The sequence below is a fragment of the Thunnus maccoyii genome, chromosome 7, assembly GCF_910596095.1.
Source record: "Thunnus maccoyii chromosome 7, fThuMac1.1, whole genome shotgun sequence".
In the NCBI taxonomy this organism is placed as follows: Eukaryota; Metazoa; Chordata; class Actinopteri; order Scombriformes; family Scombridae; genus Thunnus; species Thunnus maccoyii.
In genome coordinates, this window is record NC_056539.1 from 18339388 (window position 1) to 18363285 (window position 23898).

The window sequence follows — 23898 nt, forward strand, 5'->3', positions numbered from 1 at the left end:
TTGCAACAGAACAATCCACAGACTAACTGAGTTGAACACAACTCCCAGATACTCTGCCTGTTGGCACCAACTTGGCTGTGTGGAAAATGGCCCATTCCCTAAACCTGGCCATGACAATGAGGTCATCTAAGTAGAAGAACACCCTAATGCTCTGGTCGCACAGCGGTTCAAGTGCTGCATCCACACCCTTCCTGGATGTGTGGGGAGCCAGGGAGTAGCCAAATGGTAGCCTGTTGTACTCTTAGGCTATCCCTGAGAGGCGAAATGCAGGAACTTGCTGCATTCAGGTGCCACCTCGACGTGAAAATATATATTTTTTAGGTCGATGGTAGTGAACCAGTTCCAGCAATCTCCTGATGGTTAGCATGCACAATGTCTGTCAGGCAATGCACTGGTTCAGGATGCAGAGATTCAAAATCTCACACCAGGACATCCTGTCTCTGTGTGGCCCTGCACTCAGTCCTGCACCAGGTGAAACGGGACTCACCATCAATGTGGAGATACACCTCGAGCTCTGGGTTGCTCTCATTGCAGCGGAGCAAGATGTCACACAGTCGTAAATGGTCTACCGTTGCAGCCGTTGAAACGGAGGAAGTCCTCGGCAGTAAACACAGGGCGGTGGCTGCATCATGCCACTCTCTGCATGGTCCTGACCGAGGGCGAAGCAGAAGAGATGTCCAGTGGCGGCAGCAATGAAGCCAGGGCACAACAGGCAGGAATGAGCTTACTGGAGCAGCGACTCCATCTGTGGAGAGGTAAGATCAGTGAGCAGATTCAGAGTCACTGAAGTGAAAAGGATGAGAGCGGCTGCGAAGCACTGCTTTACACACTGTGTGAAACACACGTAACTGGTAGGTGCATCCTGAGTGGCCGGCTACATACATGCAAATTTCAGTGGGTGATTGCGTACATGTGATTGGAGGAGTGTATTAGGAGAGTCCAGTAGAGGGCGGAGCCTGTGTGAGATAGAATAAATGTTTTCCTTGGTCACACTAATTACTTAATTTTTCTCCTGAGCCTCTTATTCAGTTTGCATATGTGTCATTTGAAGTATGCTACCCTCGGCCTTGTCTAAGCTATTTTTCTAATCACACAGTCACATAGATCTCTCAACCCTGCTAGGTCTAGCACCTGAAATTGTATGTCCCCGGCTACAGTACATTTGGCTAAATATGTCAGCACAGAAAGTAACATTGAGGTAATTTTACGGGTCACAGAGATGGCAGCACATGCAATCAGACGTGACTTAAGGCTCTTTTGGCCCACTTCCATTCTCTGGATTTTAACAGTCTCAGATTGACAGCCAGGGTGCAGTGTAGGGGTTATGTATCAAGGCAGACTAGCAGCCTGTTTTTCAGGCAGGCCCTGCACACGGTATGATTCTACCCCTAGTTCTGGCCCACACCTTGAGTTGGGGCCAGAAGGCAGCAGCGCACAATGTAGCAGCGTGGGTTGTTCTCCATTTTCAGGAGTTAAAAGGATAAATTGATGTAGAAAATGCTGCTCTATGCTATAATGGATTCTTCAGCGATGCCTGCCCTATCTGTGTATTGCAGCCCTGAAGGAAGTGTACTCACAGCTCCCCTACACAATGTGGGAAATTGCTTACTGCAACGGCACTTAGCCAGCATTGGCTCTGAATGCAAAATTAACCTTGCTATGATTTCTTTAATTTGCTTGGAGTGACATCTCCCTCAGGTGAGAAGGCTTCTGTCAGTTTCTCAAATATCTCTCAGCATGCACTCATACACAACTTATGTTAGGTCCCTTGGTGGTTTCTGTAACTCACACCAACAGAGGAAGTTATTTTTTCCCCAAGGCTTTCCTGTGTTATTCTTCAGATTTTTTTCAGGATATATAATGCTATGTCTCTTTCTTGTTTACTGTAATGTCAAGGTTGAGCACTCAACATATAATGTTCTTCAAAGTATATATCAAGAACGGAGCCCTGGAGTGGCCACTGAGAGAAAAAAAATTATATCAAGGCCACATTTTACTATATTGAGTGCTCGAAATGCTATTGTGTGCACATGAGATACAGTTTGTTCCCACGTTTGATTAATTCGTGGGCACAAGATACTATTCATTCCCACCTTTTCTTAATTTGTGCACACAAGGTAAGTTTATATACAGAGAGCCAGCTCAACAGACCAGCTTTTCTCCCCGTAGCATGAAGTGCAGTGCACCTGCTTCATGTATCAGGTGTCAGACTGTGGCTGCCCACTGCTCCTAAATACTTCGAATGGGTATATAGTATAACAATATAACAGGATTGGTAAGGATAGGATGAAGAGTATGAATTCCTGGTATATAAAATGTACTTTGAAAATAAAGAGATTCTGATTCTAACAGGATGATGAATTGATTTCTGTCAAGTGTCAACAAGCACTAAATAGTCCAAGACTGCACATTTGTTTAGAAAGCTAACCCTTATGTTTACCTTAACTTTAGGTTACCTAACCTCACTGGAGACTTCATGCCTAACCCTAATCTAAAAGAGAGATCACTTGCTGGAATACAGTGAATGCTTGGTGGTTGATATCCTAATTTGTTTCAGTTATTCATCTAAAAATAATTGCGCACTCACCATGTCATAGAGGCGCGCAGGAGGTAATTAAAAAGATCCTAGCATGGCTGTGGTGCATTTTCCTCTCACATTTACCGACCTGATGGGGAATGTGTATAGACGGACAGTCTTGGACTGTTAAGTGCTCGTTGACACTTGACAGAAATCAATTCATCATACTGTTAGAATCAGAATCGCTTTATTTTCAAAGTACATTTTAAATACCAGGAATTTATACTCTGCATCCTATCCTTACCCATCCTATTATATTGTTATACTGTATACCCATCCTAACTATTTAGGAGCAGTGGGCAGCCAGTCTGACACTCGATACTTGAAGCAGGTGCATTGCACTTCATGCTACGGGGAGAAAAGCTGGTCTGTTGTGCTGGCTCTTTGAATATACACTTATCTTGTGTGCATGAATTCACCAAAATGTGGGAACGAATTGTATCTTGTGCCCACAAATAAACCAAAAGAGTGGGAACAATTTTTTTTCTTTTGCCCACAAATTAATCAAAACATGAGAACGAATCGTATCTCATGCGTACGCAATAGTATCGAGTGCTCGATGTAGTAAAAGTGGCCTCAATATACATTTTTTTTCTCTCTATGGCCACTCTGGGGCTCTGTAATCAAGGATGCGATTCTTGTTTAATGGCTTCTGTGACCTTTGCAAAGCCCCCTTCCTGCTGTAATCAATAGGAATACCATTTGCTGCCTGGGCAGAATGATGCAAGTAGATCCTGCATGAAAAATAAAAAAATAAATAAATAAAAGGTTGGCTTACATTAATCAAAAAAGAGGGCAACCTAATTAGATTTTTCCAAATGGAAATTTGTCCATTTGTTTCAGAAGGATCTGTTTTTATGTATTTGTTCAAAACTGTGGGACCACAGCTGCTTTAAGTGTGTGCACTGATTGCTTACTAGTTGAGGGAAAAACACAATAATGATATACATGTTATAAAACTTGCAACACAACCCATCTTGTATAATTTGTCTTAATTAAGCCATAGGATACTCCAGTTTAAATGTGGATGATAAAGGAAAAAAATACATACTGTCGTATGTTGTTCATTTTTACAACTTCAGGTTTTGCTTTAGTTCATAAATTTGATCCTTTGTGAGTTTGTCAAGATTCAGAATGTTTTATTTCAGTGTTACAGTGAATTGTACTGTCATACTCACCAGCCACAATTAAAGTCAGTCAAAAGAAACAAAACAAAATTAAAACACACAAATACATATTATGGGGTTAATACAACAATCCCTCTAGCACCACATCAGTCCAAATTTAAATTCACATTTAGTCAGAACTCCGAACTCTTTCACTAACCAGCAAACTTGTTTTCCCCCTTGGTTCCCTAAGCCAAAACATTGTGGTATTGTCAATTTATTTGGCCTCCATTCTGGGTTTTGTCAAAAGCTTGTTTTGCTTCTTATATGACAAAATTCTTCCAATCATCACTTCGTGCAACTGGGACCAACTTTTGGATGTCTTTATTACGGCTTAAAAACAGAATTTGGCTGTGGTACGAACAATAATTTGGCAGCGAAGACAGATAAAGAGGGAGTAAAACATATCTCTGCAATGTTCTCTCCAATCATAATCAAATTTGCTCAGCGGGAAGACAAGTCCTCACTGTACCTGCATATAATGTGCTCGGCTTGAGTGACTTATGCTTGGCATCGATGCCAGACATTGCTGCTTGTAGCTAAATTTATTTTGGGATTTACTTCTTTCACATATACACACACATCATTAACACATCATCAAATCGTTTCCCACTTCAACCTCACTGGACTCTCCAGTTGAGCCCTGTCATATGGACTATCATTAGTGAGGAAATTAATAGTGTGATTCAAACAGTATAGTTATTACTGGCAGTACTAGAGGGCTTTTTACTGTGAAACAGATTCGGGAGTATTACGCACAGATGTGTTGAGTTAGCGGTTACTGTTCTTAGTGTTTAATGCTAGTTGTTTCATACTAGAGTTATTCAACATTTGGCACTTTTTCTTGTTTGAGAAGCTAGAAGCATTAAAAGGGAAGAACAGCTCACAGAAAATCAGAGTGCATCAAAAACAATGTTAGATGAAGTAAAAACTGGCACAGTATGTGGGATTCGGGAGCACAGTAAAAGTCTGATATTGCTTGATGTCATTTGATGGGCTTGGTAAAATTGATACTGTAGAATCATAGTAACAATGTTATATCTTACACCCTGCTTAATTCAGTGTCCCTAATCTTGGAGGTTTGACAAATTTTTGAACAGAATTGTCATCAGAAGGTGTTTTCATGCTGAATCATCAGCACAGTGCCTCACAATTCTCTACACATTTGTGAACGCTTGCAAACTGGAATATTTCGCTCCATCAGTTTAATTGGAGCCCTACGTGCCACCTGTGGATATCACTGAAGGGTACTGTTGAATGTGGGAGTCATTATCACTTGCACCTGTTTCTCATGATTGTGCCAGAGCCTTGCATTTATAGTGTTGGAATTGTGCAGAAAAGTGAACAGGATTTTTTTTCATTGCAGACATTTTGACATGCCTTAGCAGGAAAAACGCTTACATACACTTAGTGGGACACAGCAATTAGTGTCATTAATAACACCTGGGCTTCACCTGCTATGACAAGTCAAAATGTGTGCCATGTAGAGTAATTAAAATCATATGTAGCTGTGAGGAATGAGCTTTCCATGTTAAAAATTTAAGAAAAGAGAGCTTGAATCCTTGTTTTCAATTACCATAATTAAGGCAAAGACTGCTGCTTTTTCAACTGGATTTATACTTAAAACGGACATATTATGCTTTTTGTTATTTTCCGTCATTTATATGTTGTTATGATGTCGGAAATCTATGTTAAACATGGTCAAAGTTCCAAAACTTGAGATTAACGTATGTAGAAAGGCTCCCCGCAACTCAAAATCTCTCGTGTTCTTTCCACCAGTGAAGGGGTTTATAAGATTTTGCATATCATTTTCAGCGTCCCCCTGTAAAATACAGAGGCTATAATAAGATTTTGCATGTCATTTTATCTATTTTCCTTAGATAAATGCTTGCAAAATGTCTTGTTTCTCCAAATATTTTTTAAAATACTTCTAATAGCATATTCATAACAATAGGCTAATGTAATATTCGCCTACAATATATAAAGGCTACTTTTAATATAACAGGATAGCTTAAAATAAATTAATAGGCTACCTGCTTGCGTTTTCTAAGGGACTCCTGAACTTTAGCCTTGAGCTCTGACATCCTCCTGCTGCCATCCTCTGTGCAAATGAAGTGTTCCTCCAGGAGGCTGAAAGTGATGGGGTAGATGTGATGCAATGGAGTCATTTTTTACCTCAGACTGCTGCGAAGCTGTAAGCGGAGCATTATGGATCCCACCACTTTCTTGGCATGACCCAGTCTACTCTTCCCCTGATTAGCTAGTACTCGTCGCCTTCGTTGGTTGGGTCGGCTAGGTTTAGGCATGAGGAGATTAAATTAACCTATAGACTGACAAGCTTAACCAGCCAGAAATATTCCTGGCGGTTAACCAATCAAGAGTTAACCGTTGACATCCCTAAATCAGAACAGAGTGGGTTCATCAGGAGGGGCTTTAAAGAGACAGGAGTTAAAACAGCTGTTTCAGACAGAGACTGAACTGAAGGGCCACATAAAGAGTCAGTGTGAGTAAAATAACAAGTTTTTTGACCTGTAAATCATGCAAAGATTGTCTGGTAGAGCCCCAGATTAAAAAAAATAGAGAGCTGTAAATGTGCATAATATGTCCCCTTTAAATGCAGACTGAAATTTTGCATCATTCCTACTGTGAATAATCCCCGTTCATTGTTATTGTCCGATGTCTCAAAGTTCAATGATACAGAACTTATTTGTCAGTTACATTTAGACTGAGTCAATATTGAGTCAAATACAGGGTTCTCATTTTCAAACCAGCTCAAAAAGTCAGCCAGAGATACTAATTTATATAACATTGTTGACCAAGCATAGGTGATAAACAGTGGACAGTAAAATTCAATCAGACCTTATCACGAAAGCTACACTTGTGAGTAGCAGTGGGGAACACAATTCAGTTTCCTTCTGTTGATTCTTCCACTCAAAAATGTGTTTTTCTTCTTGTGCCTACAGTCGGATGTTTGAGCTTCACTGTGCAGAATGATGTATGTGCAGAGTTTGACACTAAAAGGTTGTTTTCACATTCATTCTGCTGAAAGTGGAAAGTTTTTCTGTGCTCATTGAAAACCTACGTGCATTATTTGTGACATCACAACTATTTTGGAAGTAGACCCTGGTCCAGTATGCAACTTACACAAGTGTGATGTGTAAACTTGAAGCCTCCAGTGCAGATACACTGAGAATGGACTTCACAGTGAAGTAGGAGACATTGTGTGTCCAGCATTTAAAATCTCTCCTCTAAAGGAAGGCTGTTTGTCTGTATGTATGTCCTTCGCATATCTCAAGAAACGTTAATCCAATCGACTTCACACTTGGCAGGTGCATTGCTGGGGACCCAATGAAGCGCAGTGTTAAATTTGGTGCAATTTGGACACGTGACACGATCGATATTAATAAACTTCGAATAGACAAGCGATCAGCGAGCCACTCTGCTCTGCATTAGCGGGGCGGGGCTTTTGGGCTCTGTGACTGCATGTAATGATCACGAGCACAGGTGGAGACCAGAGTTGTACAGCCCTGCCATGACAGAGAGGTGGTGATGACATCTCTCTTCATTTGATAATATTAAAAGTTTGGCTTTTTTGTCAGCTTCCTGACTTATCTTAAAAAAGACAAGATATAAAGAGAGAGATAGAGGGCGAGCGAGCTGAGAGCACAAGCTCTCAAGGAGAGGCAGCGCTGGTGAAGAGAGACAGCGGTGGAAAGCTTTCTCTGACAGAGAGAAAGCCTGTGAATGACAGAAATACAATGTTATTTTCTGATTGTTTCACAGCAGTTACACTCTTAGTTTCTGTTTCATTTTCCTCCTCTGCATTTCTCCTTTTCATTCATTCATTACATCCAACTAATGCAGCAGTAAATACAAAGAACAAAAGGACAAATCTGTGATGTTTTTTTCCTCTGTGTTGCTGTGTTTCAAGCACGGCAGCTGAGGAGCACATGAGAGAGCGAGAGAGAGAGAGAGCGAGAGAGAGAGAGAGAGCGAGAGAGAGAGAGAGACTACTAGACTATAGCTTCCTCACACACACACACACATACATGCATAGGATATACTGTATATATAATTTATATAAGTATTAACATTTTTCTTTCTTGCCAATAAAGCCCATTGAATTGAAAGAGAGAGAGACAGAGAGAGAGAGAGAGGCAGAGCAAAGAGAGGGAGCAATAGAAAGCTTTCTCTGAAACAGAAAGCCTGTGAATGTGATAAATGACTGACCAATCAGAGGTCTGCAGTATTTTCATGTCACCTTTTAGTATCAGCTCAGCTTGAGAAAGGTTTTTTCACATGGCGTGCTCTAAAAAGAGAAAAGTAGACAGCAAAAACAGACCTTTTAATCAAGAATGAACAGACTCTTAGGCAACTTCCCACAAGCAGTTTAATCAAAAAATGTCTCATAGAAGCACAAATCTTTTGAGCAAATATACCCACTGAAATGATCTGAACTGAAGCAACAGAAAATAAACAATCTAATCAATATAACTGATCCACTTTATTTTTGGATGCACATTTTTTCAAAAGCTCTGTAATGTATTGTATTTTTAAATGCAGCTCTAATTTATTTGAAATGAGAAAGATTCACCATTACAGTACTTGACATCTGTGTATAATAGAGTGTGAATTTCTTTCATGTTGTTGGTGTATATACTCATTCAGGCCTCACATCAACAGTATTAATTTTTATATGCGTTGAAGCAGGCACGGACAGGCACGCTTTGAATGGGCACTACACTAGTATTCATAAATTCTGTTTTTTAAATTAGGGAGATTTTAAAAATTTCTTACTAGGTAATTGACCTTTTTTTGTGGAAAAATATGTCAGACACAAATCCCTATTCAAAGCAGAGTTTTTTTTTATGTCTTAAAACATGTCTAGAGGGCATCTTTAAGTATTAATTAGGAAAATCATTGGTATATTTAGTACATAAATATGCAATGTCTTGTCCCAAATCAAACATGAGTTTTCAAAGGGGAATGAAAAGAAAATTGTAATTGCAGTGGTTAGATTTATTAGATTAATTGTCTTTAAATTGTCAGAACATAGTAGAAATTTCTTTTTTAAAAGTTGCCCAAAGCTCAAGATGCAACCTCAAATGTGTTTTGTTCCGACCAACAGTCCACAACCCAAAGATTTTACATTTAAGAATCTGGAACCAGAGAATTTTAGCATTTTTTCTTAAACAAATGCCTCAAAATTATAAATCGGTTAGTTGGCAATTAATTGTCTGTTGATTGACTAATTAGTATTTTTCACTTTATCGAACAACGAAGAAAACAGTATCCTCATTCTTTGGTAACATTACTACTTAAGCAGGGAATAAACTAACTTGGCTGCCCATTCTAGTGAAGGAAACACCACTTTTTACTAGGGATGGGTATCATTACGATCTTATCCATACCGATATCAATACTGCTTATCGATATTCTTATTGATACTACTCTTCATAATTTGGTGCAAAAAATAATGAAAACATGACATGAAAGATGTGAAGATTCAACGTTGGGAGGGGGAGCATGGCTGTGTGAGGCAGGAGGGCAGAAGTTCTTCAGCGAAATGTAATAATAATGACAGGAAGACAAACATGTGCAACGACATTTAAATGGGCCAGAAGTCATTTCGCATTTCGTCCTGCAGCTGTCCACTGTGGAGCAGATCCACCTAATCACCAGTTTCAGTGAAGTGGGTTCAGGTTCGGCGGAGCTGTTTAGCTTCAGCTGACAGACAGGACAGACAGTTTTGGCAGACCTCCGGTTACACTGAGATTTATTTTTTAAACAAGATTTTACCATCTTATAACTGCAGGAACAGACATCTGGAATCAATATTTTGGTACTGACCAGTCAGGAACCGGTGCCAATTTAGTACCAGTTCTCGATACCCATCCCTACTTTTTATATTAACCAGTAACAGTAACACAATTATTCTGCTGGCATCTCACATAGCACATGACTTTTAAAAAAAAATTCTTATTTCTATTGTCTTTTGGATGTTGACTGCTCTAAGCTGACACGCACAATGCAACCAACTTCCCACAGTGACAAATACGTGATTGATTGTGTTTCCCAGGCTGTGAAAAAAAGTTCTTGTGCTTCCCTGTAGAAACCGCTACATTTGATTCGTCCATTTGGTAAATGGTATTGGAAGCATCAAGCATACATGGCCTTATGGGTCAGTGCTTTTGATTTCATTGCCCTAGTAAAAGACACAAGTGCACACAGTGGATTTCCACATACTGCGTATCATAATTCCCCATTACAGTGAAATACAGTGGAGCGATGCATTAGGGACAGTGTATAGGTCAACTGTGTTATGCAACCACTTAGTGTGTAGGAAGGAAATCTACGCACGCAACTGAGACAAAAAGTCCTGTGAAATTCTTCTACAATCTATAAGTGAAGTTTATAGCACCTCTCTAGAGTAGACATTATAAAGTGTTTGAAAGCAATCATTGTGTGCAGTGTATAAGACGGACATAACGCAACCACTTATGGTCCACAAAAATCTATAAAAGCTGTGTTTGCAATATTTAGACATTCATTATAAAATTAATATAACAGATTTTGGCTGTGTCATGTGTAATGTAATGGACATGAGGGTCCTGACACACATACCAGCTACTGTACATGTATTTTGGTAATTATTTGGCCACAGGAGCACAGCACGACAGTAGGAGATTTGGGGGAATCCATTATCAGTAGGTGACATTTCTATGGCTGGCATCAGTCATGACTAAATGCTTGATTTCAGATCCATCATAGAGACAAGTACTGCACAGTATGAGTTGAAAAATAGCAAACCAAAATTATTTGGCTGTGAAAACTGAAATGTACTCTTATTGGTCGAAAGCAAAACATGTAAGAATGTTTCAGATGTCTACTGTAGAGATGTAAATATGAAGCCAATTTAAATCTCAAAGAAAATTATGATTAAATTTACCATCTAATATTCAATTCCCCAATGTGGAGAGCAAACTGATGCTGTGCTTTGCTCTGCGCCAGTTGCAAGTCTATTTAATAGGTTATAATATGGACTGCGTCTGGCGCTGAAACGAGGTCTAATCAGCAGATGAATAACAGATGGTAAATTAAACTATTTAATTTGAATTAAACAATACTGTATCTCTTTATTTTGAAACACACATTTAATTCCACAGTATTACAGTACTTAACCAAAAGAGATTTGCTTCTCACAAACACAAATGACGATGAGATAACATTGTTTTCTAACAGTATTATTTTCTAAGCAGTATCATTGCTAGACAGACAGCAGTCTGGTAAGATTAACACTAATACTTTAAAATTCCTTTTATTTGCTACTGTTCTTTTGCACAGTTATGAAGGAGATGCACTGTCTTTTTTAAGGAGTAGAGGTTGTGGCTTTGGCTGTAGCCTAGCTCAGCAGGAGACCTACTTATTCACTGGAACAGATGATATCGGATCCCTCTGCATCTGCCATAACTTTAATTCTCGGTATATTACTGAGGCTATAGGCCTGACATTGAGTTTGATTCTATATCTCTCAATGTAGTGCTCTCTTATTTTTTGCACTTAAGAGAAAATAAGCTAGAGTCAAATTTACCATCATATTGTTTACAAAAATTGTTTTTGAATTATGTCTGTTGAGTACACATCGCACATGTAAAGTCATAGAGAATGACTACTTTACACCTTGTTAACCTAGCCTGCACAAATCCCTGTTATTTTTTTTTACATCAAACTTTCACTGCACAACTTGATACCTATACTGACACACTCTGTACTGCACATCCTCTCCCACATCAGTGGGATTAAGTTAAGAAAAAAAAAAAAAAAACAAGCTGTGTGCACCCAATGAAAAGTGCTTCTTCACTGGTGCAAAGCCCAGCCATGTGCCGTGCACCATCACAAAAATAGAGCCCTTTGTGTTATGTTTCCGTCCCTGTGCTCTCTTGGCATATTAACGGGTCTGTTTTTCAGACACATCCAGTGCTTGTTTATGGATCAGTTTTTCAAACATTTTCTTTCTTTTGCTTTTGTTTGTGTGGCCACCAAAGTCTTTGCCAAGCCTCTTGGATTCCATTTTTGCCACCACAACTGTGTGAAAGCTCATTATCGACACTGCCTTCAGATTTTTGACACAGTAATTAGCAGATACCACCCAAGCAGATACCACCCAGCCACCAAACCCCCACTCATCTAGGAGAACAAGTGCTCACTTTGACCATTGCTGAGGTCAGAGGATCACTACGCAGAGTGAGCACATGGAAGGCTGCTGGCCTGGATGGCATACCTGGCTGAGGTCTTCAATACAGTATTTAACCTCTCACGGTCCCAGTCCATAGTCCCCACATGCTTCAAGACCACCTCTATCATCCCTGTCCAAGAAATCATCAACATGTCTGAATGACTACTGACCTGTAGCACTCACCCCCATTGCCATGAAGTGTTTCGAGAGACTGGTCCAGTCCCACATGAAAGACGCTATCTGACCAGCAGACTTCAGTCTGGAGGCCGTTGGTCTGTTAAGTAACCATACCTCCTCCACCCGGACCCTCAGCACAGGAGCCCTAAAGGCTGTGTTCTGAGCCCCCTCCTCTACTCCCTCTTTACCCACAACTGCCTGCCAATTCACAACTCTAACTTAATACAGGGAAGTCCACTCCCCTACATACATACATACATACATACATACATAAACACATATATATACATATATATCATATCAACAGGGCAGAAGTGGAGAGTGTCTCCAGCTAAATTTCTTGGAGTTCACATCGACAAGGACATCTCCTGGACATTAAATACCCGCTCCCTCGTGAAGGAGGCCTAACAACGCCTGTATTTCCTGAGGAGACTGAGGAGTGCCCGTCTATCACCCAAAATACTAAATACTTTACAACTTCTACCACTGCACCATTGAGAGCATCCTGACCAGCTGCATCTCAGTGTGGTACGGTAACTACACATCAGCAGACCAGAAAGCCCTGCGGCAGGTCGTCAAGGCGGCCAAGCATATCACCGGTACCCAGCTCCCAGCCATAAAAGACATCTATCATAAACACTGCCTGCCCAGAGGTCTCAGCATCAGCAAAGATCCCACCCATCCCAACCACTGCCTGTTCTCCCCCCTGCCCTCTGAGAGGCGCTACAGGAGCCTCTGAGCCTGTACTACCAGGCTCAGAAACAGCTTAACTCTACTCACTCACCCACTCACTGACACACACACATACCCCCAAGCTGAGCCCCCTTGAACCCCCCCTTACACACACATACACACTCCCCTCCATGTTCTCTCACCTACCACCTACCGTTTCTACACTTCAATGACTTTATCCTGCACTACTGCCATAAGTTTACAATGCCATTTGCACAGATCTACTACATATACAGTATACTACCTCATACATAATGCTAGTGTGTACATACAGCATGTTGATATTTTTCTTGTGTGTTTTCACTTTTTTATGCCATGTATGTCCCTATGTGACCCCCTGCACAATTTTTGGTGAAGCCGCAACCGCCCTCCTTTCATTGCATACGTGCCTGCACATTGTGTTATGACAATAAAATTGAATTGAATTGAATTGAACTGAATGAAAAGCCAGCAGCGTTGCACAATAAGGAAGTGGCATTATATAAGAATTCAGCTTACTCACAGGAAAGATTGGCAGCACAGAACGGCAGTATTTCCACTCCTAAAGCATGGATTGTCTTGATTCAGGCTCTTCTTTTATGAGATATTGCTGAGTCAGTGTTGGGTCTCTGTGGCTTTCTGAGCAGTATGTTGAGCTCAGTTTTGCTTGATTGTGCACTCTGACAGATCCTCATCCCTTCCAAAGCCGTCCACACATCTTCCATCCCAAATCACCATTACCGCCCTGAAAAGTTGTGTATAAATAGATTTCACACTGAGCAGCACTGGGTTGGAAATTAATTCTGGTCAGGAGAGAAACTGCCACAGTCTCCCTAATACATGCACAATGCTGCCTGCTGAGATCCCATAACCATTTATTACATAAGCACACCCAGTAAAATTGGTTTCATTGGTAGTATATTCATTGAAAATCTATCTAGACTAAGAAATAACACAGTTGTGTAACAACTTAACAAATCAGTGATGAATGCAGATGCAGATTCAATTGGCCTGTTGGCATTGCCAGGACTTAATCTGTCACAACAAAATGCTTCTCAGGGCTGAATCATTTTATTTAGTAATGCACAACAATGAATCTAACCCTTTAGGCACAAGTACACAACCAGGATTCATTTCATACGTCGAGTCAACATTGTTCCAGCTAGTTATTTTAAGTGTAATTAACCTCGTGTGTCCAGTATAACTCAGACAAACAAAACTACTCAAATGTTGTAGAAATGCAGCAGGGGGCGGGTTCAGATGAGAAAAGAGCTGGTACACAAAAAAAAATGTCATGTCAGAGTCAGGTTAGCAGTAAAGTGTGCACATAACAGTGAGTGTTCAGTATGAGCTACAGTTTGTCTGAAAATAAATGGTACAGCTCTTTTCGAGACCCAAGCAGAGTTTCAAAGTTTTGTTTACCAGCAACAGGTTAACCCTGATGTTAGCTACAACTTCAGCTTGACCTGGTGTTGTAAAGGAGTCTCATCTGTACCTCCCGACCACAGTCTGGAGGCTGAAGTAGGCAGATATATACTTTCCATACTCTAAAACATCCCACTGATGGAATAATGAGATAATAGAACCCATAAAAGTGTCCCAAGTTTTAAAAAATAATATTACTCATTTTGATTGTTACAGTATATGTTAAACAGTAGTAAAACTCAATAGTTAATGCACATTACATAGCCACACTATGGTTCATGTCATGCACACAGCTACTGCGGCACAGACAACACACACACACACACAACATGCACGTCGCGCACCCAGCATGACAGCCAGCGCCACACACACACACACACACAACATGTTGTTGGTGTGGAAGTTCTTCAGCATGAGTGAAGAAGACACAAAGTTTGCAATTTGTAATACCTTTAAGTCCAGAATAAGCTGTGGAGGAACAACCTTGAAAACGTTTGGAACAACTAACTTAATCTGACACTTAAAAAACCACCACCCTGGTTAACATGCCAAGTTATTTAAATAGTTAATGAACATACAGTTGAATTTCAGTATTCCATCAAAGAAAAGTTACAAAAATGTTTGTGTATGCTGTCAATTATAGATCTTAGAAAGAAAGGAAATACATAAAAAAGAAAGAAAATCTTTCAGGTGAGACTTTTAAAAAAATCAGAATCAGCCAAGAAAATTGCAGTTGGTGCATCTCTAATTGTTTCATTAATCATTACCGAGGGAAATGTAACAATTGATTATGATATTGATTTTAAATGCTACTGCCTATCACAGGTATGTGTACAAGGCAACAGGAGGAGGACCCAAATGCAGACACTGAGTGCAAATTTTATATATCCAGAGGGGCAAGGCAGGCAGGCTGGTCATGAACGGGCATCAGGTCAAAAACACAGGTAGCAGATAATCAGGCAGGGGAATCGGGAATCAGGAACAGAGGAAACAGGATGGCTGGACCACATAGGCACACCACAACATTGACGATCTGGCAGGGAACGGATGGCAGAGGACCCGTATATAAGCCTCTTGGGCTGGTTAGGTAATGAGCAGCAGGTGAGGATAATTGGGGAGTGGCAACAGGTGGGTCGGTGGGTGTGGGTACCAGGCAAGAAAGTCCGGGTGCATCTGATGGACAGGTAGAGAAGGAAACTAAATTAACAGGACAGCAGCAGGAATCGTGACAATTGCCCAGCCCTTTTAAATAATATAATTAGTATCATACCAATGTTCAAGACCACTGGCACTGTTCATCAAAATGAACTTCATTTGCTCTGATGCTAAAATGCTGATAGGTTGGTCTAGTTTGCTTTCCAGAAGGTTTTTTAATCCCTCAGTTATGCATTAGCACATGCACAGCCTGTTATGAGCTTACCTACATCTATCAGATATGAAATGATACTTCACTTAAATTCAACTTAATATTTAGTCCTGATGATTCTCACTGAATTATATTGGAAACTATATTTTTCTATGCTTCCTGTCCATTATCACACTTTCAGTTCTTACTAGCAACACATTTACACAATGTGAGCCTCATCAGCATCATCTCTCACCAGTAACTATGTTAATGTTGTCTAATGTTTGATTGAGGTGGACATTTTGTGTGAATTTGCCCTCCCTCCAGCTTTGTTAGTGCATTACACTCCTTCCAACACGCCAGTCATGGTGCTTTGTTGCTACTACCTTTGGCACCTTTAGCTAACTATAAAGCACTGATATGTGCATTGAGCCACTGAATTTGTCTGTCTTCCAGGAAGTAACTCGAACCGTACAGTTCGGAGTTGAGTAAATCATGAGAGGATGACTGGGAACACACCATTATTTCATTTCCTGCTACCATATCAATATGAATGGATCAATGCACTGCTAATCTGCTGCCATTTTAGGTTGAAAGGAAGGTAATCAGGATTTCAGTACAATACTTAATGGCATCACATCTTCTCCTGAGTCTTACTATAGGTAACAGAAAGCCTAGATATATTGTGTAAACTGAATGTGTGTGTGTGTGTGTTTATGTGTTGTATTTGTATTCTTTGTAGACACGGTGTAAATGCTTTGCCTCCATTTTTCTATCTCCAGCCAGGAAGTATGACAGTGGCGAATATCTTAACATCACCGGCATCACAAGGGACCAGGCTGGAGACTACGAATGCAGTGCTTTAAATGACATCGCCTCTCCTGACACCAAAACTGTAAAAGTCACAGTCAACTGTAAGTATATCTCTTTTTTCTTCTTTGCTTCCCTTTTTTTTTACCTTTCCTGGCCTTAAAGCCACATGAAAGACACCGGGACAGTCTTCAATGATACCAGTGTCATGTCTCTGGCGGTGCACTTCAAGAAAGTACACCTTCTAGAAGTTAAAAAGTAGAAAGCTGGAGTTTGAAGTTTCTTAATATTTAATATGAGAATTCCCTTTTTGTCTGGACATGTAGGTGATTAATTCACACTAAGGAAAGGTCTGACTGTTCTAAGCACTATTCCATTATGCAGGTAATGAGTCTTTCAAAAGTGTGAGGCGACAGTAATGATGAGCCAGGGCATTAATGAATGATACTGGGCTTTAGCTGTCATGGTCACATGGAAATCTCCGCTCGTAAGTATGAGCAGGAATGGTGCTTGACAATTATTACCATTCCCTCTCTGTTTAAAAAGGCCCCTTTACTTCGGTGTTATTCGTAGAGGTTTCTATATAGATGCCCTGTGCTAAATCTCACTTATGGCAAAGCTTATCAGGCAGTCCGCTAAAGAGACAGGGGCGAGGCAGAGTGAGAGGAAAAATGCTCCTCCTGGCCCAGTTACCGAGTCATATCCTGAAAGCTAATCATCCAAGTTTTCTGATACAAGTTTTAAGAAATATTGTTATTTTATTTAATATACAGTTTTGACAATGTAATCAATTCATTGAGACAATTTTGAATCCGATAATGCTTGTACTGTATTTCCATGTCTCTGTGATGAGACAGCTTTCATTCCGGCTTCATTATAAAACCAAGTCTTCTGGCCATTATTTCCATGTAATGCATGGCTCTAATGAGCTGGGTCTGACTTGGAATTTTAGAGGCCAGTTATTTATAGCTCAACTAAGACATGGGTTCAAGGATGAAAAGTTCTCTGGCAACTGGCAGTGTCTGTCTGTTACACAACAAAGGAGATATTCACAATGATTGATAAGGCATGTCATAGTCCAACGCCGAATTTTAAATCGAGACAGCAGGGGTATGTGGGTTTCGGTATCCAAACTGAGTGAATTGATGAGGATGACTTTTCTTTTGCTGTCAGACAAAGTCGCCACCGTCTGGGCACCGGAGCGATACTTTAGGGGTGGGAGTATGCTGTAGTTTGTCAAGTGTTAAGGCGGTATTCGCCCGACGTCCAGAGTTATCTGAAGCTGACAGATCTACAGAGCTGTTCCTTTCGTTGAGCAGTTACTCATTCCTTGTTATTGATCTGTACCACAGAGAAGAACTGTCCATAATTTTTTTGGTGGACTCCTTTATTAACATGAAGATGAATTGATTATTTTTTTCTACTTGATTTGATATTACACGTTATCCTCTAGGTATAGCAGAGACTCAATTTGCTTCTTTACTACAGAAATGGAAAAAAAATGTATGTAATACAAGAGACTTATTTCTGCCTTGCGGACTGAAAAACTGAGGTTGTGTATTTCTCCCAGTCTAACTGCAACACATCACAAGCCTTTCTTGAAAATGGGATGAGTTATAACATAAAAACAGACAATTTGTAAGACACTTTTAACAAAAGCAGCAGCAGGATAGTCTCCCTTCAGTGAATACACTGAAGAGAGACTTTTAAAGTTTATGCTCATTGAAAACCATTATCTCCACTTTTTCAGAAACAGTGAAAGAGCCTGTTGCAAGATCAATGACAATACATTTTTGAGATAATCCAATGGGGTTTTGGAAGAGTTTTATGAATCTAAAAGGATGGAGAAATTTATAATCCTTAAATTTATCTGAAAACATAAAGGTCATAAAGATGGAGACACTGTGCATGGTTTTTTGCCGGCAGCATCAATAGCTCCAGTAACTCCAGTGGACATAAAATCTGTCTTGCAATGTTTCTATGACACATACACCCCGTCTCTCTGACAAGTCTTTATTCAAAAACAGTCCGTAGTAATTAGTTGAGTCTAGGTGAGGGGACAGTTTGTGTCTGCACATGGTGTAAATCTCCAAGCTCCCTCCCGTCTATAGTCATAAATATTTTATAATTCTCGATGTCCTGTTTGAGCTATGGTCAACGTGTAGCTGGATAGAGTCAGACTTTTCTGGCCTCATAAGCACCTTACAGATGAACGGTCCTGTGGTTTATTGTGGCTGTTTAGCATTCGAAATGCTGCGCAACTACAAGACCTGAATCAACAAAACATGTAGCTGACACTGTGTAGTTTAAATAGTAAGTGTCAAAGTATTTTCTAAATATGTTTTCTTAAATTTGTTTTATTTTATAAAAGTTGCCATCTCCCTCTTCTTCTTACATGATGTGTTGTGACACATGTGCTCATTTACAAAGATAAGGGGGCAGAATAAATGAATTAAAGACGTTCATTGGAGCGGCTGATATGGCCACAGCAGGCAGAGCCTGAGCCAGCTGGTGGCCACTCTTCACTGCCTCCTCTCCACCCTGGTGCAAATCTCCCTCTGTGAAGGAAAAAGAGAGACATTTGGACGATATCCCAATCTACTGTATCATCCGTGCTCTACTGTCACACATCAGACTACATTCACAGAGCGGCCATGAGCGTGGGGTATTAATGAGGGCTTGGTATGCCAAACTCTGAATTAAGATAAAGATGTTAGCTGACATTGAAACTCAAACAAGAGGAGGTAATTACAGAGCAGGAAGCAAGAAATGTACTTTATTATAAACATTACACTGTACAGGCACATGTTCGGTTAGGGGAAAAAAAAAAAAAATCTTCACTCGGCTGAAAAAATCAGCCACCGATCTCTGTAAACACTCTCCTGGGAGGTTTCGCAGGTGTCAGTCAACAAGCTTCAATGTGCCATTTAAAAGATTTTCATGAAATCTTCAGGCTTCATTAGATTTTGCTGTTAAATTATGTAATAGGCCATCACAGTGCACATGATCCTGTTAGAGTATCCTTCTTGTTAAAAGCAGTTAAATTAAATTAAGTCATGAACATCAATCAATCACGACTGCACTGTTCCTCTTTTATCATTCTAATAAAACAACAAAACAACATAGGAGTGAGTGACACTGACATTTCATGGGTTAACAGTCTAATTAAATACATGTCCAGACAATTTCTCTGCGCTTTCAAAACAATTCCTCTTTTTTAAGCTAAGAGTATAGTTGACCTCTGGGCTAATTGCAGATTAAGGCCACTAATTAAAATAAGCAAAGCAAAGTAATGAAAACAAAATTAAGCTCTGGCATGTTTGGAGTTTTAATAACACCAGGCCTTAAGTAACACTAAGCCTGCCATTTGGCTTTCTATGATATGATGAGTTAGAGGCAGAGGGTTTGAGGCATTGTCACTGTGCAGCCACTTTCCAAGTGTTAAGTCTAGTACATGTGACCTCCGTTTAAATTTCTCTAAGGCTCAGAAGACAGCATTAATTAAATTACTGCCTGCCTGCACCTCTTGTCTTTATACTTCCGGTGATGAATGAACAGCAACTGAATACTTTTATCAGGTAAAACTGAACGATGGCAGTTATCCAGAAGGTTACGCTAGAATCAGATTGGCTGAAAAGCCCCACTTGGCTAAAGGATATTTCAGCAGTGATTTCACCTGATGAAATTTGATCTCTGACCTACTTTTCAAATTTACATATTCATCCTCACTGCAGGTGAGTGCCGTTATTGGCAATTGAAATTCTCACCGCACAGTGTGACTCAAAGGCATAAATATCACATCTCGGTGGCTGAGTCAGAGGGATGAATGAGAAGGAAACCACCATGGAAAACCTGAGATAAAAAGCCAGTGTTTGATTAATTAATGAAGCCACCTTGTTGTAGAATAAAGGCGTCCATTACTAACTACAGATAAAACAATAACACAAGCCTGTTTCTTTTCCAATATAAGAAATCAAAGGTTTGACCTTCCTTTGTAGTTTAGAGAGCTCTCTCCCTCCAGAGAGAGCTGTCGATTCTCACTCCTTATTGAATGAGTGACACAACAGAGTTTGAATGCTATCGTGTCGCAAGATGCAATTTGACAGTTTGCACAAACTTTTGCCACATGTGGAAAGTACACAGACAACCAACTGTGTCGCTGTGCTACATTTTATTTTCTCGTCACTCTTTCAGATGCTTCAACCAAAGCCGTTTGAAACCACACCAGATGTTCTGATCGTCTATTCTCCGTCCATTTAATAATCACAAAGCTGCCACGAGTCAATCTGCAGGAAATAAATGTGTAAAGAAGACAGATAAGTTGATGGCGTGTTAGCACCACAGATGTTTGAATTATTGATGAAGAATAGGAAGACCACAGCTTTTTCGGGATATCTATCTCTTTTTTTTTTATGGTGATGCAAAATGTTTTTACGGTTACGAACTGTAACAGCCTAATTTCTTGGAAAGTTAGAGCAAAACATTCAGACTTCTTGCAACTCAAAGCGCTACAATAGATTGGTCTTGGCACACATCTGGAACTTTTGCGGTTTTTGTTGGGTTTTTTTCATATTCTGTGCTAGGAGAGTCATATGAGCCCATCCCTTCCTATCTTGATGTAGAGTGCAGACATCTGTCCCTCTTCAGCATCACTTGTTTTCCCTCATAGCAAGGTTTCTCTGGCTTTGCAGAATGAAGCTGTGCCCTGTATGCTTCCAAGTTTGCCTGCCATTTGTACGCCTCCTTCCTCCTCCAGTACCCTGCAGCTGTGAATTCTGCTTACACATACACAACGGCCGTGTTTATAAAAAGAAGAGCACCTCACATTCTTTCCTGCTTACAGTAATTGGCCAACAAAACTGTGATCATTTTTAATTAATTATGAGCATGCACATTAGACCTGCTGTGAACAATTACAGCCGTAGTATTGATAGATGTCTGAGCATAATTGGAATGCAGGGACATACAGTGAATACTTCACATTCTTTACATCACCTCGTCTAATGTTTGCTCCAACCCTGGTTTTTCCTCTAAACCCCTAGTCATCCGGGCCTGTTTGGAATTCAAGCCCTGCCCTGATAGATACACCGACAACATGCTTCTCTGACTCCCCTGACAGAGTTGTCCAGTGGAATCGTGACCATCTCTTATAAATAAAAGGCTAAACATGTTTACTTGTGGTCAGGAGACGCATCTTCATGACCACCAAATATTACAATGTCAAATAATGACAGAAAGGTAAACAGCAATTAGTGGAGCATGTTTGCACAGTACTAACAGTCTTAATTAACAATCATTATACTCTATACATTTGCAAAGCAGATAACATTTACATTAGATTAAATGCATGTCCTACATACTGTGTGTGTGTGCGTGCGTGTGTGTGTGTGTGCGTGTGTGTGTGTGTGTGTGCGTTTGTGTGCGTTTGTGTGTGTGTGTGTCTCAAGCTCTGCAGTGGATTGCACTGGTGGATCACAGGTAGAATAAATGTTCATTCCACAGTTCAATGAAATCTGTTATTACGAGTATTTTAACATCAGGTGCAAAGTCTCAGTTGAGCATTCGTCGACAGTTTGCAGTATCCATTGAAATACTATGGCTTACAATTCAAAAGAGAAGACTTCCTAGAATTGGATTCTGATCCAATCCTAAGTAGAGTTAAAGCCAGTACCCTCGAGCTGTTTGGATGTAAATCCATCTCTCTACATCTCTCCAAAGCTCTCGTCTTGATTGCTATATGGATTCCTTGCTTCATACGGGGCATGAATAAATCAGCAGAATCTTGATCTTCTGCAGAATAAATGTTCTTGCTAGTACCACTTCAAAATAGATTGACACACAGTGACTTTCAGCTTGATCTGCAAGTTTTAGTGACTGATCAAAATTAGGGATGCACCGATCCAACTTTTTCAGTGGCGATACCGATACCTGGGGTTTGGGTATCAGCTGATACCGAGTACCGATCCGATACCAGTGTTTAATTCATGAGCTGTATGCCTCACTGTGTAGAAGAGACTGGGATCATTCTTTCATGAGTACAGGAAAAATCAGTGTTGCTCTCCTAACTTTGTAGAATAAAATGTAACAAATACATAGATATAAATTTACTGAATTGTTATTTATTAAAATAATGGTATCCGATACCAGATCAGCCCATTGTCACCAATACCAGATCCAGCAATTTGAGTTAGTTTCAGACCAATATCAGTATCGGTATCGATGCATCTCTAATCAAAATGACTTTATAACACTGACAAAATGCTTTAAACATTACGTCCTCTCACCTAACGTCCCTACGCATTGATTAACGCAGATGTGTTGTGTGTTTACACAGTGTGACATGCCTGAGTTTCGTATGGCCATGCATTCGTACTATTCCCTTTTCATAGTGTAGTCTTCATCTGATAACCCCACCATCTCATACACGTATTTAGGGAGATAGGTGGGGATTTGAGCACCTTGAACCATTTAGTGTTAAACACCGACAATAGATTGAATCCTTACTGCTGTAGACCCACACAGTCCTTCACACTAAGCCGGTTATTTATATGCCTTGCATTGTATAAAAAGAAGGAACACAATGTTCCCTAGCTGTTCTGAATAGAAATCTTAATGAATTAATAAATCTTGGCAGCAGAACCATTCCTGACTGACAAAAAAAACAGGACAATGAAGCCCACAGATGGCAGTGGGGAACAGTGTCTCTGTGTGTAAGCTGATAAGTCATGCACTGATGAGTCCATTTCTTAATTGCAATGAAAACTCATTTTCAAATCTGGCTGAAGAGGTAGGGTTATTAATTGATCTTTTAATTAAAAAGCTTGCGTTCTCTGGGTTCTCTTGGCAAACAATAGTTTGTAGCTAAATAAATCATATTCAGTCTTGAAGCACACCAATTAATCATTAATAGTCACATGAGGATTGGTTAAGGCAAGCGACTCAGTGAAGCCCTTTACATTAAGGTGCAATGCTTTCTAAACACCCCTTGTCCATTAATATTACATAGACAGAAGGTCAAACATTTTACTCATCATTAACATGCTTCTATTTGTACACTTTGTAGAGATGTACAATTGGAGACATCGTCTTTGTTTTGATGACAAGCTCCACATAATGCAGATGTAATGGAATTTGGTTTGTGGTCGACCCACAACTGGCCATTTGTCACCCAGTCGTGCCTTACAGCACCCATTTTTCTACCGTGTCTGTGCTATTCCTGGACCCAACCCCTCAACCCCATCTGGTGGAGTCACCATGACTCCAGGCATGATTTACAGCACCACCGCAGCATTCTCTGGACACTAAATTACCTGGATTATTGGGCCTTCATGAGTTTTAGTGCACTACTTTGCATTACGCTCCAAATCCTGATGGTGTGTTGCACAATATATGATGATATAGGACATGCCAAGAAGTAGAAATTGGAATTATTGGATTAGACTGGATTTTA

The 23898-nt window shown here is 40.1% G+C and overlaps 1 protein-coding gene across 7 annotated transcripts in view; it reads left to right on the forward strand.

Annotated features, from left to right (window-relative positions):
- The window catches only part of negr1 (neuronal growth regulator 1), a 164067-nt gene that overhangs the window by 88679 nt on the left and 51490 nt on the right, over nt 1-23898 (forward strand). For all 7 annotated transcript variants that reach the window (XM_042416844.1, XM_042416846.1, XM_042416842.1 and 4 more), the window contains exon 4: nt 16421-16552. In XM_042416844.1, the coding sequence (XP_042272778.1) occupies nt 16421-16552 (132 nt within the window). The remainder of the gene's footprint in view (nt 1-16420; nt 16553-23898) is intronic.